The sequence below is a fragment of the Haliotis cracherodii genome, unplaced genomic scaffold (genome assembly GCF_022045235.1).
Source record: "Haliotis cracherodii isolate W230 unplaced genomic scaffold, xgHalCrac1.p SCAF_12, whole genome shotgun sequence".
NCBI classification, from domain to species: Eukaryota; Metazoa; Mollusca; class Gastropoda; order Lepetellida; family Haliotidae; genus Haliotis; species Haliotis cracherodii.
The window spans coordinates 30,897,361-30,918,971 of NW_027266267.1; the positions used below are offsets into that span (position 1 = coordinate 30,897,361).

Genomic DNA, 21,611 nt, shown 5'->3' on the forward strand with positions numbered 1-21,611 from the left:
CTACATCCTCCTGTCTCTCCCCTACATCCTCCAGTCTTTCTCCTACATCCTCCTGTCTCTCTCCTACACCCTCCTGTCTCTCCCCTACATCCTCCTGTCTCTCTCCTACATCCTCTTGTCTCTCCCCTACATCCTCCTGTCTCTCCCCTACATCCTCCTGTCTCTTTCCTACATCCCCCTGTCTCTTTCCTATATCCTCCTGTCTCTCTCCAGTCTCTCTCCTACATCCTCCTGTTTCTCTCACCCTGTCTCTCTTCTACCTCCTGATGTCTCTCTCATATAGCTACTCTAATCGTTCTCCCCAAATGTCTTGAGAAAGAGTGTACTTGGATATGTCAGTGATAGAAGTTTGACAAAAATAAAATATCAATTTGGCTCAATAAGCAATAATCTGCAGGTAGCAGATCTGCTGGAGAGAGGCCATGGCCAGTACACTGTATTGCCTCACATGCTTTACATGGGAACAAATGTCAGACTTCAGTGGAAGTGACAAAAGGAGGCTTACTTTCTGTTCAAATGAAAACTGAACCGCTGCAAAAAATGTTGATGCAGAACATAAATTATATTTATATTTCTGACAAATGATTGAAGAGCTGATACGATATTGTTATTAAGCAGAAAACTTTGTTGCAGAATGTTAAGATGAAAAGTGATAAAAGTGAAGCTAATTGTATAACTGCATGGGTCAAGCAACTTTCTTACCCAATACGCTGCCAGTCTCAGCACTCTTGTAGCGATGGTATAACACACATGCCAGAATGATGATGAACAGCACTGCCACACCTCCCACAGCACCACCGATGATGATTGGCAGGGGTGGAACAGCTAGAATATGCAATACAACCTTATTAATATACAACTATCAACAGCTCACAGTTTCATCAACTATATATCTTACATTAAAGCACTAAGCCTGCAATACCTCTTTTTCCTGTACCACTTACACACAACTGTAGTGCCACACATGACACACAACTGTAGTGCCACACATGACACACAACTGTAGTGCCACACATGACACACAACTGTAGTGACACACATGACACACAACTGTAGTGCCACACATGACACACAACTGTAGTGCCACACATGACACACAACTGTAGTGACACACATCTGTAGTGCCACACATGACACACAACTGTGGTGCCACACAACTGTAGTGCCACACATGACACACAACTGTAGTGCCACACATGACACACAACTGTAGTGCCACACATGACACACAACTGTATTGCCACACATGACACACAACTGAAGTGCTACACATGACACACAACTGTAGTGCTACCCGTGACACAACTGTAGTGCCACACATGACACACAACTGTAGTGCTACATGTGACACAACTGTAGTGCCACACATGACACACAACTGTAGTGGCACACATGACACACAACTGTAGTGGCACACATGACACACAACTGTAGTGCCACATATGACACACAACTGTAGTGCTACACATGACACACAACTGCAGTGCCACACAACTGTAGTGCTACACATTACACACAACTGTAGTGTCACACATGACACACAACTGTAGTGTCACATATGACACAACTGTAGTGCCACACATGACACACAACTGAAGTGCCACACAACTGTAGTGTCACACATGACACACAACTGTAGTGCTACACGTGACACACAACTGTAGTGCCACACATGACACACAACTGTAGTGCCACACATCTGTAGTGCCACAAGACACACAACTGTAGTGCCACACATGACACACATCTGTAGTGCCACACATGACACACAACTGTAGAGCCACACATTACACACAACTGTAGTGCTTCACATGAGACACAACTGTAGTGCTACACGTGACACAACTGTAGTGCCACACATGACACACAACTGTAGTGCTACATGTGACACAACTGTAGTGGCACACATGACACACAACTGTAGTGGCACACATGACACACAACTGTAGTGCCACATATGACACACAACTGTAGTGCTACACATGACACACAACTGTAGTGCTACACATGACACACAACTGCAGTGCCACACAACTGTAGTGCCACACATGACACACAACTGTAGTGCTACACATGACACACAACTGAAGTGCCACACAACTGTCGTGTCACACATGACACACAACTGTAGTGTCACATATGACACACGACTGTAGTGTCACACATGACACACAACTGTAGTGCTACACGTGACACACAACTGTAGTGCCACACATGACACACAACTGTAGTGCCACACATGACACACAACTGTAGTGCCACACATGGCACACAACTGTAGTGCCACACATGACACACAACTGTAGTGCCACACATGACACACAACTGTAGTGCCACATATGACACACAACTGTAGTGCCACATATGACACACAACTGTAGTGCCACATATGACACACAACTGTAGTGCTACACATGACACACAACTGTAGTGCCACATATGACACACAACTGTAGTGCCACACATGACACACAACTGTAGTGCCACACATGACACACAACTGTAGTTCCACACATGACACACAACTGTTGTGCCACACATGACACACAACTGTAGTGCTACACATGACACACAACTGTAGTGCCACACATGACACACAACTGTAGTGCTACACCTTACACACATGCTTACCTTACATACAACTGTAGTGCTACAAGGTTACCTACATGTTTTAGTGGTACACACACAACTGTAGTTCCACACATGACACACAACTGTTGTGCCACACATGACACACAACTGTAGTGCTACACATGACACACAACTGTAGTGCCACACATGACACACAACTGTAGTGCTACACCTTACACACATGCTTACCTTACATACAACTGTAGTGCTACAAGGTTACCTACATGTTTTAGTGGTACACCCTACATACATGTTGTGTGCTTCACCTTACATACATATGGTGTGCTTCACCTTACATACGGGGTGGTCGGGTAGCCTAGTGGTTAAAGCGTTCGCTCGTCACGCCGAAGACCCGGGTTCGATTCCCGACATGGGTACAATGTGTGAAGCCCATTTCTGGTGTCCCCCGCCGTGATATTGCTGGAATATTGCTAAAAGCGGCGTAAAACCAAACTCACTCACTCACCTTACATACATGTTTAGTGCTTCACCTTACATACATGTTTAGTGCTTCATCTTACATACATGTTTAGTGCTTCACCTTACATACATGTTTAGTGCTTCACCTTACATACATGTTTAGTGCTTCATCTTACATACATGTTTAGTGCTTCACCTTACATACATGTTTAGTGCTTCACCTTACATACATGTTTAGTGCTTCACCTTACATATATGTTGTGTGCTATACCTTACATACATGTTTAGTGCTTCACCTTACATACATGTTTAGTGCTTCATCTTACATACATGTTTAGTGCTTCACCTTACATACATGTTTAGTGCTTCACCTTACATACATGTTTAGTGCTTCATCTTACATACATGTTTAGTGCTTCACCTTACATACATGTTTAGTGCTTCACCTTACATACATGTTTAGTGCTTCACCTTACATACATGTGGTGTGCTATACCTTACATACATGTTTAGTGCTTCACCTTACATACATGTTTAGTGCTTCACCTTACATACATGTGGTGTGCTATACCTTACATATATGTTGTGTGCTACTTAAGTCTTGAATTCAATAATTTGTGTTCACATTCTGAGTGTGCATGATCTACTGTTCACAAATCTGCATCTTCCTCTACTACTGTACCTTTTTCTATCAAGTGTATGACTGCCACATCCTTGCCATAGTTGTTGATAACGCTGCAGTTGTAATCACCAAAATCTTCTTCATTAACATTTATAATCTGAAGAGTGCTTTTTCTTCCATATGGCAAATCCTCCTCCACAGCTGAGAACCTGCCAGAGGTGGCATAGTTGATAGGAATACCGTCCCTCATCCAGATGATCTTGTCTGGCTTGGGGACTGACATGGCCATACATTCCACTTCCGCATTCTCCCCTGTTATAGCATATTGCTTCAACTCACTCATTATAGTTGGAGGAGCTGCAACAAACCAAGTCTCAGGATGAAGCAGTGATGTTCAATAGAATAAACAGACATTTGTAAGCATGATGGATTTATTCCCAGTTTCATGTGAATAAAACAAACCAAGAGTTGGGCTGTGATACAACTCACCATTGTGAAGGAGGTATATGCTGTGAGTGAGTGTTGGGCCGTGATACAACTCTTCATTGTGTAGGAGGTATATGCTGTGAGTGTTGGGCCGTGATACAACTCACCATTGTGTAGGAGGTATATGCTGTGAGTGAGTGTTGGGCCGTGATACAACTCACCCCATGAGACAACTCACCGTTCTGTAGGAGGTATATGCTGTGAGTGAGTGTTGGGCCGTGATACAACTCTTCATTGTGTAGGAGGTATATGCTGTGAGTGAGTGTTGGGCCGTGATACAACTCACCCTGTGAGACAACTCACCTTTCTGTAGGAGGTATATGCTGTGAGTGAGTGTTGGGCCTTGATACAACTCACCATTCTGAAGGAGGTATATGCTGTGAGTGAGTGTTGGGCCGTGATACAACTCTTCATCGTGTAGGAGGTATATGCTGTGAGTGAGTGTTGGGCCATGATACAACTCACCATTGTGTAGGAGGTATATGCTGTGAGTGAGAGTTGGGCTGTGATACAACTCACCATTTTGTAGGAGGTATATGCTGTGAGTGAGAGTTGGGCTGTGATAAAACTCACCATTTTGTATGAGGTATATGCTGTGAGTGAGAGTTGGGCTGTGATAAAACTCACCATTTTGTAGGAGGTATATCTCCCTGCTGATGGAGTTGAAGCCCAGGACAGTGGCTGTGCAGACATACACACCCAGGTTTCCCTCCCCCACCTTGGGGATCCTAAGCACCGAAGAACTGCCCTGTGGATGGCGAGACCCTTTCTTTGTCCAGATGATGCTGGGCAGGGGGTTGCCAGTGGCTTCACACCTTAGGGTGGCTGGCTGGTTCAGGTTGACGGCTGTATGTTCAGGATCACCAACAAACAACGGTCCAACTGGAACAGAAAAACTCTCAAACCTTCAGACTGCAACTTCTTACATGGCTTCCAAGTGCATGTCATATCTTACAGAAAGTCGGTTCATGCACAGGACTTACATTCAACACAGGACTTACATTCCACACACAGGACTTACATTCTACACACAGGACTTACATTCCACACACAGGACTGACATTCTACACACAAAGAGAGGACTTACATTCCACACACACAAACACACACACACAAACATGCACACAGAGGACTTACATTCATGAAGCACACACACAGGACTTACATTTCACACAAGACTTACAATATCACACACACAAAGGCCTTACATTACACACACACACACAAGATGTACATTCACACACACACAGAACTTACATTACATACACAGGACTTGCATTTCACACACACACTAGCGCCCTCTCGCGTGCAAGCACACACACACACACACACACACACACACACACACACACACACACACACACACACACACACACACACACACAGAACTTACATTCCACATTGAGCTCCATGTTCCTCCTGGTGCTACCCACAGGGTTGCTACCTTCACAGGTGATGGTGTTTTGGTGGTAGGCTCGGGAAATGGAGGGAATGTCGAGGACGTCGCGCGTCTCCCCGTGGAGGATACGACCATTCCTCATCCACCTGGAACAAGCAGTTGTTGATCTACACCAAAACCTGCGATGATAGTCCATATGCTATTACATACAAACCTTAGATTTGATAAGGTTCCATCATATTCCATATGTTACTACATACCTACCTTAGAGTACAATGTATCTGGTGATAAGGTTCCATCATATTCCATATGTTACTACATACCTACCTTAGAGTACAATGTATCTGGTGATAAGGTACCATCATATACCTACTGGCAATGACTATCAGATTGATCAAAGTTTCTTGCACTTTGCCTACCTCCAAGTAATACCCCTTGGATTGGCTGCTTCAACTCTGCAGAAAATACGGAGGTAGTCATACTCTCGTATTGTGCGAGACAGGTTGGTCATCATTGTGATGTATGGTGGATCTGCAAGAAAACCACACCTCTATAGTAATAACATGCTAAACCTGGACTCTATCATAAAGTAGGCCACAATACTTGGATCTTTGATAAAGAGGACCACAATACTTGGATCTATGATAAAGAGGGCCACAATACTTGGATCTATGATAAAGAGGACCACAATACTTGGATCTATGATAAAGAGGGCTAATTACTTGGATCTATGATAAAGCAGGCCACAATACTTGGATCTATGATAAAGAGGACCACAATACTTGGATCTATGATAAAGAGTTCCACAATACTTGGATCTATGATAAAGAGGGCTAATTACTTGGATCTATGATAAAGTAGGCCACAATACTTGGATCTATGATAAAGAGGGCCACAATACTTTGATCTATGATAAAGAGGGAGTGAGTGAGTGAGTGAGTTGGGTTTAACGCCGCTTTTAACAGTATTCCAGTTATATCGCGGCGTGTCAGCTTAATGTGGGAGGAAAACCCAAAGTGATGCAGGTCTCAGACGTTTACCACTTCGGTGAAACCCACGAGCACGGGTATGGTGCTGACAAACCTAGAAACATAATCGGGGCGAACCAGGATTCGAACCCACAATCATAGGTTTCTGGCATGCCCAAGGGACGCAACTCTGCACAGCGAATCCCGGCGCCTTAGACGACTGGGCCACCCGTGCCCCCCTATGATAAAGAGTGCCACAATACTTGGATCTATGATAAAGAGTGCCACAATACTTGGATCTATGATAAAGGGGGCCACAATACTTGGATCTATGATAAAGAGGGCCAAAATACTTGGTTCTATGATAAAGAGGACCACAATACTTGGATCTATGACAAAGAGGACCACAATACTTGGATCTATGACAAAGAGGACCACAATACTAGGATCTATGATAAAGAGTGCCACAATACTTGGTTCTATGATAAAGAGTGCCACAATACTTGGAACTATGATAAAGAGTGCCACAATACTTGGAACTATGATAAAGAGTGCCAGAATACTTGGTTCTATGATAAAGAGTGCCACAATACTTGAATCTATGATAAAGAGGGCTAATTACTTGGATCTATGACAAAGTAGGCCACAATACTTGGATCTATGATAAAGAGGGCCATAATACTTGGATCTATGATAAAGAGGACCACAATACTTGGATCTATGATAAAGAGGGCCAAAATACTTGGTTCTATGATAAAGAGGGCCACAATACTTGGATCAATGATAAAGAGTGCCACAATACTTGGATCTATGATAAAGAGTGCCACAATACTTGGATCTATGACAAAGTAGGCCACAATACTTGGATCTATGATAAAGAGGGCCACAATACTTGGATCTATGATAAAGAGGACCACAATACTTGGATCTATGATAAAGAGGACCACAATACATGGATCTATGATAAAGAGGACCACAATACTTGGATCTATGATAAAGAGGGCCACGGTACTTGGATCTGTAATAAAGTGGACCACAATACTTGGATCTATGATAAAGAGGGCCGCAATACTTGGATCTATGATAAAGAGGACCACAATACTTGGATCTGTAATAAAGTGGACCACAATACTTGGATCTGTTATAAAGTGGGCCACAATACTTGCTTCTACGATAAAGAGTGCCACAATACTTGGTTCTATGATAAAGAGGCCCACAATACTTGGATATATGATTAAAAGGACCACAATACTTGGATCTATGATAAAGAGGGCCACAATACTTTTCATCTATGATAAAGAGGGAGTGAGTGAGTGAGTGAGTGAGTTGGGTTTAATAATGTGGGCTACAATAGTTGGATCTATAATAAAGTGGGCCACAATACTTGGACCTATGATAAACAGGGCTACAATAATTGGATCTATGATTAAAGGACCACAATACTTGGATCTATGATAAACAGGGCCACAATACTTGGATTTATGATTAAAAGGACCACAATCTTGGATCTATAATAATGTGGGCTACAATAGTTGGATCTATGATAAAGAGGGCCACAATACTTGGATCTATAATAAAGAGGGCCAAAATACTTGGATCTATGATTAAAGGACCACAATACTTGGACCTATGATAAACAGGGCCACAATACTTGGACCTATGATTAAAAGGACCACAATACTTGGATCTATGATAAAGAGGGCCAAAATAACTGCATGTGAAACAAAAAGTGGACCACAATCCAGGATTCTATGATAAAGTGGACCACAATCCAGGATTCTATGATAAAGTGGGCCCCAATGACCACAATCAAGGACTCTATGATAAAGTGGGCCCCAATGACCACAATCAAGGATTCTATGATAAAGTGGGCCCCAATGACCACAATCAAGAACTCTATGATAAAGTGGGCCCCAATTTATCATAATCAAGGACTCTATGATAAAGTGGGCCCCAATCAAGGACTCTATGATAAAGTGGGCATCAGTTAATGAAAGCATAAGAAAAACACAATGCATGGATGTACACTTGAACTGAAGAAAACTTTAATCAAATGTCATCAAACTCTTTCATATGGCACATGTTTCTTCTTAACCCTGCTACACATGGACTTCATCTGCACTGAGCCACCGCTGTCATATAGCGGTAATACTGCTGTGTGCGGCAATAAACAACAAACAAGCAACACATCTGCAGTTTTCCTGATTCTCGGAGAACTTACACTGAACATCAAGTGTGGCAAAAGTTGAAAAGGGTGACACCATAGCCTCATTTTCAGCTCTGCACTCTATCCGTCTGCCTTCGTCATCCTTGGTAGCATTGATGGTGATAATTCCTACAGAATCTACCCGCTTATCATTTACTTTTGGAATGCTTCTTGAATAGATCATCTCCGTCAAACGCTGCCCATCCATGTGCCAGGTGATGGTTGCTGAAGGTTTGCCGTTGTTGGCACGACATGAGATATTGGCCAGGCGCCCAACAACCACTGCAACCCTCAACCCATTCTCTATCTGGGGCCTGTCCGGAGGTACTGTTGTAATCAGAGAGAACTTGTGATCAAGCAGAAAAGAACAGTCTATATCTATGGTCAATCATTCATGCATTTGTCTCACTGGTCATTAGAGAAAACTTGTGATCAAGCAGAAAAGAACAGTCTATATATATTGTCAATCATTCATGCATTTAGTCTGACCGGATCATTAGAGAGAACTTGTGATCAGGCAGAATGCCCCAAGTAGTCACTGATTCAATGGATGTTACAAGTGGAAGATTCACCAGTCAGTCTATAGGTGTTTGTGTAGTTGATTCAATGCATGTTACAAGTGGAAGATTCACCAGTCAGTCTATAGGAGTTTGTGTAGCTGATTCAATACATGTTACAAGTGGAAGATTCACCAGTCAGTCTATAGGTGTTTGTGTAGCTGATTCAATTCATGTTACAAGTGGAAGAAAAACCAGTCAGTCTATAGGTGTTTGTGTAGTTGATTCAATGCATGTTTCCTGTGGAAGATTCCCCAGTCAGCCTATAGGCGTTTGATATAAATTACTGTGCAAGTTAGGATTTTAAAAAAATGTTTCATTGATATTATAGCTTTTACAGTTAAATAAATATTGCTTTAAATTCTCAGAGAAAAAGGTGTAACTCATTGGGAAAAAGGTGAAACATACACAACACATTTAGTTTTGCTGTACGACTGCGTATCCCCTGGACATTCTCTGTGGCGCCGACTTGGCACTGGTACTCAGCATCATCCTCCAGGTGGACTTCCGTTATCTTCAGGTTGTGCTCACCTGCAGGCGAGATATCACACATACTCACAATGTTGGACATTAACAGTAGAAACACACATGATCTTCATCTAATAGTCCTCTACAGGAGACATTAAAACAATAATTGCTTTTTTACATGCTTTTTGTGCTAAAATAGTAGTAGTTGCAATAGCCCATAAGTGTTGATAAGACTCTTCCTATATTTATCCAGTTATACAAAACCTACTGATATGCCCCGTGTCTCACGTATTTGATCCCGATATCCCAATGCTAGTGTCTCACCTATGTGATCCCAATATCCCACTGCTAGTGTTTCACTTACTGATCCTGATATCCCACTGCTAGTGTCTGACCTATTTGATCCTGATATCCCACTGCTAGTGTCTGACCTATTTGATCCCGATATCCCACTGCTAGTGTCTCATCTATTTGATCCCAATATCCCACTGCTAGTGTCTCATCTATTTGATCCCGATATCCCACTGCTAGTGTCTCACCTATTTGATCCCGATATCCCACTGTTAGTGTCTCACCTATTGGTCCTGATATCCCACTGCTAGTGTCTCACCTATTGATCTCAATATCCCACTGCTAGTGTCTTACCTATTGATCTCAATATCCCACTGCTAGTGTCTCACCTATTGATCCCAATATCCCACTGCTAGTGTCTCACCTATTGATCCCGATATCCCACTGCTAGTGTCTCACCTATTGGTCCTGATATACCACTGCTTGTGTCTCACCTATTGATCCTGATATACCACTGCTTGTGTCTCACCTATTGGTCCTGATATCCCACTGCTAGTGTCTCACCTATTGATCATGAAGTCCCACTGTTAATGTTTCCTCTATTGCCCTGTTTGCTTGTTTAACTGTTTTTGTCAGTGATTGGCTTACCAATAGTCTCCGAACCCACTGGTGTTTGTCCGCCAATCATCTGATACCGAGGGAATCCTGGTAGATTTCTCTCCATCCCGAGAGCAAAGCTGTCCCTTGTCCACTGAAGGCCACCCACCATATTGGCCACTTTACACTTCAGTATTGCCGTGCTTCCTTCAATCGCACTCGTGTCTTGCGGTTCAATGATAAACCTCTGTTGGGCCATCACCCCTGAAAGTAGATGGGGACAACTATACAAAGTGTTGATGTCTTGCATGCTCTCAATTGACCATCACACCTATCTGATCAACAGTTTATCAAATTTGGTGAAAGCAGTGTTGTGAAATTGTGATGTGATGAAACAAAAGCCATGTCTGATTCCAATCAGACAGTTGATCAGCACATTACATGCACAAAGCACCTACTTGGCTCCCCAAAAACAATAAACATGCATCTAGCATGCATCAGATCCTAGATATTACCTCACAAATACAAATGTTCTGAAATCAACAAAGTATAGAACAGTTCATGTGAGATATTCTGGTCATGAATGTGAAATGTAGGTGTGGTCAAATGATACACTACAAACTGATGACATAATCTCACACTGTTCACCTCAGAATTTACTCTGCTGCTGACAAAACTTGTATCATATTCCCCCCCCCCCCCCCCCCCCCCCCCGGTAATGAGCAAAGCCCACCCAGTTGGCAGAGCTGAGAATGTAGCCTCCTTGTTTACACAGTAAGCAAAGTCCCAGAAGATCCATCATCTCAAGAGACCAATTACCTCTGTGCCAGTGACATAATGAATGATTGTCAGATAGTGACAGTGCCACATCTATGTGGCTTAGGCAGCATCCAGTGTTATGACACAACACTTTCTTCCCTGCAGGACAATGTGTACCCCCCCCCAACCCCTCCCTTCAACACAGCAGGCAGCCTACAGTGTACACCTCCCCTTCAACACAGCAGCCTACAGTGTACACCCCCCCCCCCTTCAATACAGCAGCCTACAGTGTACACCTCCCCTTCAATACAGCAGCCTACAGTGTACACCTCCCCTTCAATACAGCAGCCTACAGTGTACACCCCCCCTTCAATACAGCAGCCTACAGTGTACACCTCCCCTTCAATACAGCAGCCTACAGTGTACACCCCCCCCTTCAATACAGCAGCCTACAGTGTACACCTCCCCTTCAATACAGCAGCCTACAGTGTACACCTCCCCTTCAATACAGCAGCCTACAGTGTACACCCCCCCCCTTTAATACAGCAGCCTACAGTGTACACCTCCCCTTCAATACAGCAGCCTACAGTGTACACCTCCCTTCAATACAGCAGCCTACAGTGTATACCCCCCCCCCCTTCAATACAGCAGCCTACAGTGTACACCTCCCCTTCAATACAGCAGCCTACAGTGTACACCTCCCCTTCAATACAGCAGCCTACAGTGTACACCCCCCCTTCAATACAGCAGCCTACAGTGTACACCTCCCCTTCAATACAGCAGCCTACAGTGTACACCCCCCCTTTCAATACAGCAGCCTACAGTGTACACCTCCCCTTCAATACAGCAGCCTACAGTGTACACCTCCCCTTCAATACAGCAGCCTACAGTGTACACCCCCCCTTTAATACAGCAGCCTACAGTGTACACCTCCCCTTCAATACAGCAGCCTACAGTGTACACCTCCCTTCAATACAGCAGCCTACAGTGTACACCTCCCCTTCAACACAGCAGCCTACTGTGTACACCTCCCCTTCAATACAGCAGTCTACAGTGTACATCCCCCCTTCAATACAGCAGTCTACAGTGTACACCTCCCCTTCAATACAGCAGCCTACAGTGTACATCCCCCCTTCAATACAGCAGTCTACAGTGTACACCTCCCCTTCAATACAGCAGCCTACAGTGTACATCCCCCCTTCAATACAGCAGCCTACAGTGTACACCCCCCCTTCAATACAGCAGCCTACAGTGTACACCTCCCCTTCAATACAGCAGCCTACAGTGTACATCCCCCCTTCAATACAGCAGCCTACAGTGTACACCTCCCCTTCAACACAGCAGCCTACAGTGTACACCTCCCCTTCAATACAGCAGCCTACAGTGTACACCTCCCCTTCAATACAGCAGCCTACAGTGTACACCTCCCCTTCAATACAGCCAGCAGCCTACAGTGTACACCTCCCCTTCAACACAGCAGCCTACAGTGTACACCTCCCCTTCAATACAGCAGCCTACAGTGTACACCTCCCCTTCAACACAGCAGCCTACAGTGTACATCCCCCCTTCAATACAGCAGCCTACAGTGTACACGTCCCCTTCAATACAGCAGCCTACAGTGTACACCTCCCCTTCAATACAGCAGCCTACAGTGTACACCTCCCCTTCAACACAGCAGCCTACAGTGTACACCCCCCCTTCAACACAGCAGCCTACAGTGTACATCCCCCCTTCAATACAGCAGCCTACAGTGTACACCTCCCCTTCAACACAGCAGCCTACAGTGTACACCTCCCCTTCAATACAGCAGCCTACAGTGTACACCTCCCCTTCAATACAGCAGCCTACAGTGTACACCTCCCCTTCAATACAGCAGCCTACAGTGTACACCTCCCCTTCAATACACTAGGCTGAAGTGTACACCTCCCCTTCAACACAGCAGCCTACAGTGTACACCCCCCCTTCAACACAGCAGCCTACAGTGTACATCCCCCCTTCAATACAGCAGCCTACAGTGTACACCTCCCCTTCAATACACTAGGCTGAAGTGTACACCTCCCCTTCAATACAGTAGGCTGAAGTTTACACCTCCCCTTCAATACAGTCGGCTGAAGTGTACTAGTGGAGCTCTTACTACATCAACTTTCTCACATACATCAAACAATTTCACCTTCTCTGAGCGGTTGCAAGATATTCCTTCACCACCATTCCTTAAAATGGATTAGTTAGATATATATCATTTTATATTCCTCTATTGTCAAATAGTTCCACAACTTCATCATGCTTGTTCCAGCAATGAAACATGATGGGCTGGTAGAAGGCATAGCCTCAGACTCCATGGTTGTCTACAAGCTCCTACTTGTTTACATTTCACATTTCTCTGCTCCATCTGATGTTATTTCAAATACTGCCTGCATCCACTACTGAGTACGCCTGGCACTGGTGTAATGTTTATATACCAGCACCAAGCCGCTGCCGGGCAGCCCAACATCTGTAAGTCTCGGACTAGACTGCCATCAATGCATACAGGATCAGACAGAGTAATTGGAAAATGACACAAAACAGTAGTCATTTTCTCATCAAATATGTTCATCACAAGAACAGGGCATTCCTGGCCAGGCCCAAATGTCAGAGGGGAGATAATCGGTGCTTTTCTTCATGACAAACTGAGCAGAGACAAGTGAGAGCACCCTGATTGGAAATCAATGAGAATTATTGTAGGAACTCTTTTATCAGAATCCGAGTCCACAGGAAGTGACAACGAGCGACTTGGCTCCTTCCACCTGCAATGCCAGCTACATTACATACGAGGCCTACCAAGCAGGGGCCACCGAGGGCCTTCCTTCACTCACAGCCAATGGTCTAGTCTACTTTCCAGCAGTGTTTCAGCATTTATTTTCAATCTTGTCTTAAAGTCTTACCACAAGTGATACAAGGAAAATGGGAAAAAGTTAATGGATTGATTCTATACTTGCAATTCACTAGAATAGATTACAACAAATAAATGGAGTTTTCTTCTGCTGGCGCCTGTTAAATCATTTGTGCTGAGCTAAGTATAGAAGAAACTAATCAAGGACATGGGGAAAGTAAGATCAACTCCTCATGTGTGAGAACTTAATCAAATTTTGCCTGCTTGCATAATCAATATTTTCCATGTAAGTTTATATGTACAATATGAATGTGATGATTCCAATACCTCAAATACCCTGCTTGCACAAACTGAATTTCAAATACTGATTGATCACCAGATTAACTTGCTTGCCTTGTCACAGTGTTGCATAATGAGGAATGTAACACTACCCTGCACTGACATCTGCCAATATGCCTTGTCATCTGCCAACATGCCCTGTCATCTGCCAACATGCCCTGTCATCTGCCAACATGCCCTGTCATCTGCCAACATGCCCTGTCATCTGCCAACATGCCCTGTCATCTGCCAACATGCCCTGTCATCTGCCAACATGCCCTGTCATCTGCCAACATGCCCTGTCATCTGCCAACATGCCCTGTCATCTGCCAACATGCCTTGTCATCTGCCAACATGCCCTGTCATCTGCCAACATGCCCTGTCATCTGCCAACATGCCCTGTCATCTGCCAACATGCCCTGTCATCTGCCAACATGCCTTGTCATCTGCCAACATGCCCTGTCATCTGCCAACATGCCTTGTCATCTGCCAACATGCCCTGTCATCTGCCAACATGCCCTGTCATCTGCCAACATGCCTTGTCATCTGCCAACATGCCCTGTCATCTGCCAACATGCCCTGTCATCTGCCAACATGCCCTGTCATCTGCCAACATGCCCTGTCATCTGCCAACATGCCTTGTCATCTGCCAACATGCCCTGTCATCTGCCAACATGCCTTGTCATCTGCCAACATGCCCTGTCATCTGCCAACATGCCCTGTCATCTGCCAACATGCCTTGTCATCTGCCAACATGCCCTGTCATCTGCCAACATGCCCTGTCATCTGCCAACATGCCCTGTCATCTGCCAACATGCCTTGTCATCTGCCAACATGCCCTGTCATCTGCCAACATGCCCAGTCATCTGCCAACATGCCTTGTCATCTGCCAACATGCCTTGTCATCTGCCAACATGCCCTGTCATCTGCCAACATGCCTTGTCATCTGCCAACATGCCTTGTCATCTGCCAACATGCCTTGTCATCTGCCAACATGCCCTGTCATCTGACAACATGCCCTGTCATCTGAAACATGCCCTGTCATCTGCCAACATGCCTTGTCATCTGCCAGCATGCCTTGTCATCTGCCAACATGCCCTGTCATCTGCCAACATGCCCTGACATCCGCCAACATGACCAGACATTTTCCAAAATGCCCTGTCATCTGCCAACATGACTTGACATCTGCCAACTACCCTGACATCTGCCAACATGCCCTTACATCTGCCAACATGCCCTGTCATCTGCCAACTACCCTGATATCTGCCAACATGCCTTGTCATCTGCCAACATGCCCTGTCATCTGCCAACATGCCCTGACATCTGCGAACTACCATGACATCTGCCAACTACCCTGATATCAGCCAACATGCCCTGACATCTGCCAACATGACCTGATATCTGCCAACATGACCTGACATCTGCCAACATGACCTGACATCTGCCAACATACCCTGACATCTGCCAACATGACCTGATATCAGCCAACATGACCTGACATCTGCCAACATGACCTGATAGTGATGATCATTATTTACAGTTCAGCCCTGATTCCCCCATTGTTGGCTGCTGCAGATATAACATCACTCACTAACATAGTTTGTTTGTTTGTTGTTTAACGCCATACTCAGCAATATTCCAGCTATATGACGGCAGTTTGTAAGTAATCAAGTCTAGACCAGACAATCAAGTGATTGACATCAAGAGCATCGATCCATGCAATTGGGATACGATGACATGCATCAACCAAATCAGCGAGTCTGACCACCTGAGTGGTCGCCTCTTATGACAAGCATAGTCGCCTTATACATCCAGCATGGGTTGATGAAGACCTATGCTACCCCACTCACACAGAGCTGTCTGCTGCAATGTGCTGCTGCCAGCAATATTACCGATTCAGGGTGTGTAACATGACAACATGCTGCCAACAACAAATAATAGATTCAGGATATTTGCACAAAATTGAAATACATTTACAAGAGTAATACAACTGGATGAGCAAAGAGTCTGAGATAATGATGTTATCATGATCTATCCCAAATTCACATTCAGCACATGTAATCCTGCTTCTGAAAAATGTTAACAGTCTGTTCTGAAAGCTGTTAACACATTCTTATTTCCATCTTGACAAGATAATTCAGGTGAGAGAAATATTTTCTATAAGTGATCCTACGCATACCACTTTCAGCCAACTGTCTCTAATATTCCAACAAAATCAGAATGCTTGGCTTCATATAGCAATGACAACATGTATATATTGTTTTTTTTTAAACTTCATTTACTCTCTGGCTGACACAAATCAATTTCCTCACTTTGATATCCTTATACTTCAATTTATTGATGAATCTAAGAGTGTATATTTTACATGGATTAACCCACATTGGACATGTAAGAAGTTGAAATGTGGAGGAGGCCTACCTGTTTCTGATCCACTGCACACTTTGTCAGACGTATACATATTACCAAAATATTCTCCAGTCAAGCTAAATTTATGTACTTCATTTTCAAAGAGCAACACCATGTTCTTGTGGTCCTCAATGGATGGGACTGTCACATGAAAATGTGAATTATTTCACAAAGTGGCTTCCAACGGCCATAATCATGTGATAAAATAATTAAGTATTGATTTGGGCCTCCACTTGTTCAATTTACGCCAGTCACATCCCAAAGATGGATAAAAATATCAATTAATAGCCTTCTCTGTTCTAGACACCCCAATTAATGTAGCCATAAATTTCCCCAAACAGGACATTCTGACATAGGAGGGGGACTGATTGAATGCGCCAGGGCAAAAACTGGCATAAAACTTTGAAAGGGGTCATAGTTTTGGGATGGGGTTATCTTGTCTTGGTAATACGTACCACCTCTTGCAGCATGCAGGGTTCATTATAGAGACAATCACCTATTTCTTGTCTAATTCCATTGTGTATTAGTTAGGGCTGATGGTTTATCTGTGGTATTAGCCATACACCAGATGTTTTAATCAACACTAGCTGTGGAATTAATGGGCTCTCTATCAGGCAGCACTTCCTACATCCCGGCCCAGCCTTCGGCCCGTGCATTACCCTCAGCAGGAATACAGCTAAAATCAAAATCTTATCAGTGATTAAACCTACACTTGTAATAGGAATAAGTTTCATTCATTTATTAAAAACACGACAGGAAACATAAACTCCTTATTTTCAGTTGGCTTAGAAAGTGCCAATATATATATGATCCTACATATTGTACTGAGCTTGATAACCTTAATAGTGAAGAAAGTGATGTGCAGTTCTGCCTTGCAGTGGCTCCAGTCATGGCAGCCTTCATGCATGTATGTTCAAATGCAAGGTCAGTATTGCAGATAAACTTTTCTTATTTCAGAAAGTCTGGTTTACTTTGTTTTGTCCATCTTTACCCTCATGTCCCTCAAGCCAAGTACTCCCCTACAATGGGAGAAAGCCACCATCAGCCTCAGCTCCCCACATAAAACCTGCACAACAAAAAACAGCATGTGGTTTGTATTCCAGCGATTATCTTCTCTGTTTTCCCAATAACATGATGGCTTAATGGTACACAGTAGATTAGAGATGGATGGAAAGACTTAAACACTGTTATAATCAATACCTCATGCTGGTCGTCAACAGTTTTTGTCAAAGAAGGGGAAAACATTCAATTTTATCAAATACCTAAGCAATTACCTCTTGGGATTTGCAAGCATACCTGTCCAATATTGCTACATGATTATCAGGTCAGTATGGGAATACAGCCAGTCACTGGTGTGATTGCCACAATCCACTAGCCATGATGAATTAGATGTGAAAATGCAATGCCACAGTATACCTGTAGTGTTATATTCCCAACAGTGACTGAGAGTATATCTAGTAATGGGGAACTAGGCTGGCCTATATTGCCACACACATTCCATCATTAAAGATGTCTAACTTCACACATAAGTTTGAACAGGGAGGGATCACATAGCGAGTCCTTGGCTGTTCAACCCTGACTGAATAAATTCAACTTGAATTCCCACAGAATATGTTAAGTCCTGTGCCTGTATCCGTAGCTGGCTACTGCCCAGCTTCCACTGTGGGTTCGCTCTATTCCCTTCTGCCCAGCACTTACTGCAAGGCTGTGGCCCTAAATAAAGCAATTCTAGATATTCCATAATCTTCCATCTAAATGAGGCTCCTTTTCAATTTAAATGTAGATGCTTGTTTCTGTCAAATTAATATATTTTCAGGGACTAAGCATAAGTCAAACTTACTACTGGTACAGTTGGTGAGTAGCATCAAGCATTTGGTTCCATCAGATACAGTTGGTGAGTGGCATCAAGCATTTGGTTCCTACAGTTGGTGAGCGGCATCAAGCATTTGCTTCCATCAGATACAGTTGGTGAGTGGCATCAAGCATTTGGTTCCATCAGATACAGTTGGTGAGTGGCATCAAGCATTTGGTTCCTACAGTTGGTGAGTGGCATCAAGCATTTGGTTCCATCAGATACCGTTGGTGAGTGGCATCAAGCATTTGGATCCAACAGATACAGTTGGTGAGTGGCATCAAGCATTTGGTTCCAACAGATACAGTTGGTGAGTGGCATCAAGCATTTGGTTCCAACAGATACAGTTGGTGAGTGGCATCAAGCATTTGGTTCCATCAGATACAGTTGGTGAGTGGCATCAAGCATTTGGTTCCTACAGTTGGTGAGTGGCATCAAGCATTTGGTTCCATCAGATACCGTTGGTGAGTTGCATCAAGCATTTGGTTCCATCAGATACAGTTGGTGAGTGGCATCAAGCATTTGGTTCCAACAGAGACAGTTGGTGAGTGGCATCAAGCATTTGGTTCCATCAGATACAGTTGGTGAGTGGCATCAAGCATTTGGTTCCATCAGATACAGTTGGTGAGCGGCATCAAGCATTTGGTTCCATCAGATACAGTTGGTGGGTGTCTGTAGTTACACACAGCCATTGGTTGGCATGTATATATAGTGTCTGTAGTTGCACACAGCCATTGGTCGGCATGTATATAAAGTGTCTGTAGTTACACACAGCCATTGGTCGGCATGTATATAAAGTGTCTGTAGTTACACACAGCCATTAGTCGGCATGTATATAAAGTGTCTGTAGTTGCACACAGCCATTGGTCGGCATGTATATAAAGTGTCTGTTGTTACACACAGCCATTGGTCGGCATGTATATAAAGTGTCTGTAGTTGCACACAGCCATTGGTCAGCATGTATATAAAGTGTCTGTAGTTACACACAGCCATTGGTCAGTATGTATATACAGTGTCTGTAGTTACACACAGCCATTGGTCAGTATGTATATAAAGTGTCTGTAGTTACACACAGCCATTGGTCAGCATGTATATAAAGTGTCTGTAGTTACACACAGGCATCCGACAGTATGTTAAAAGTTTCTGTAGTAGTCGCAGAGATGACTGCAGTGCAAGGAACATCTGTCTTTAAGTAAGAAGAAATTCAAGCAATGGTGAGGCAGTGTTTATAGATAAACATATTTGCTACGCTTGGGCACATGTGGAGGAATCATGTGTGTTAAAACAACACCTCCAGTCATGGGTTTGAACCTAGAAGCAACAATACCATGTTCACTGAGGGGCATGTGTCAAGAGTTGGATGAACAGGTCAGGTGTTGGTCATGAAGGGAATCAAGCAGCACAACACATATTGAACTATCTCTTAAGCTTGGTGGATTTTGTTGCATTTATCATGACTTCCATATCATAGTTTCACTGCATTCATGAAGGATCATCCAGGCCAGCAAAGTCAGTGCTTGAGAGTTTTGTAGATTTTGCAAAAGGAAATTGGTGTGAGTAAAGTATCTGACACAATATTAGATTGGTAATGGGCCATTTTGAAGTGCAATCCCTGCCTGCTGTCAGTGTGCAGTGAGGTACAGTGCTGGGTTCTTCATGTCGCACCCTAGTGCTGGTCTCTACTTGTGGATGTTCTGGTCTGTAGACATGGTCTGACTGGTCTGCCAGTGGAAGTCCTTGCGATGATAACCTGATCTTAGCATGAAGTCCTGTGGCCTATTGATGGTGAAGAGATAAGTGAGTGAACATTTGCCTTCAACCTGCCATTAATCCCCTCAGCTGCTGCCCGTGTTCACCAGACAGATGCAACTTGTGCAGGACTCTAACACTCACTCTGCCAACTTAGTAGGTAAATTGCCCACCTGATCCCACAACATTAAAGTCTTAACGGTCGTCTCTGCTCTGAACATACTTCAACGTACAGGCCATATGGTGGGCTCAGCAGCCATGTAATGTGTGCTGTTGATTCCTACAGCAGTATGGACTGAGCTTGCAAGGGACAACAGCTCTGGCAGATGTTACAATGCATGTTGCTGCACATAGGGTGCAGTACATGTGTAAACAGCTTTAATTACTCCATATTCCTTACCAACATCAAAGTGAAGAAAATGTTAAATGCAACCTGATTTAATTTAGCCTAAAACAAATAAACAAAAGTATCTTGTGAGTAGGCATGTTGCTGGCACAAAGGGCAGGTCATCTGGAGAGATCTAATGGCTCACATTGGTTTCTACCATTGTAATCTCTTTGTCTGGACATTATTGCCTCTTTAACTTTCAGAGTCAAGTACCTTTCAGTGTCCTATCAGATCATGCCTAGCTGTTACCAGCCTGACCATGGGGTAGTTGGACTGACATGCTGATCCTTGCTGCACCACATGGGCTGAGTAGGACTGACATGCTGATCCTTGCTGCACCACATGGGCTGAGTAGGACTGACATGCTGATCCTTGCTGCACCACATGGACCGAGTAGGACTGACATGCTGATCCTTGCTACACAAAATGCATCCTTCCTTTTCATGAACTTTGTGTCTATGCTAGCCCACTCCCTAGGTTGAGATAAATATAATATGTTTCTCGCAAACTCTTTTCTCTTGAATTTTCAGACTAAATGCAGCTTGCAGGCTTTGGCAAAATGTCTCAAGTCATCTTTGGCCACATAAAACAGGCAGGGCTGCATTTTGTACACTGGACATGTGTT

General features: G+C 43.9%; 1 protein-coding gene across 4 annotated transcripts in view; it reads right to left on the bottom strand.

Annotated features, from left to right (window-relative positions):
• Positions 1–21,611, bottom strand: part of LOC139458353 (kin of IRRE-like protein 1) — a 230,737-nt gene that overhangs the window by 19,564 nt on the left and 189,562 nt on the right. For all 4 annotated transcript variants that reach the window (XM_071239751.1, XM_071239747.1, XM_071239748.1 and 1 more), the window contains 8 exons: positions 10,697–10,909; positions 9,698–9,820; positions 8,748–9,059; positions 5,978–6,089; positions 5,553–5,704; positions 4,787–5,041; positions 3,734–4,030; positions 703–825 (listed from right to left, as the gene is read on the bottom strand). In XM_071239751.1, the coding sequence (XP_071095852.1) occupies positions 703–825; positions 3,734–4,030; positions 4,787–5,041; positions 5,553–5,704; positions 5,978–6,089; positions 8,748–9,059; positions 9,698–9,820; positions 10,697–10,909 (1,587 nt within the window). The remainder of the gene's footprint in view (positions 1–702; positions 826–3,733; positions 4,031–4,786; positions 5,042–5,552; positions 5,705–5,977; positions 6,090–8,747; positions 9,060–9,697; positions 9,821–10,696; positions 10,910–21,611) is intronic.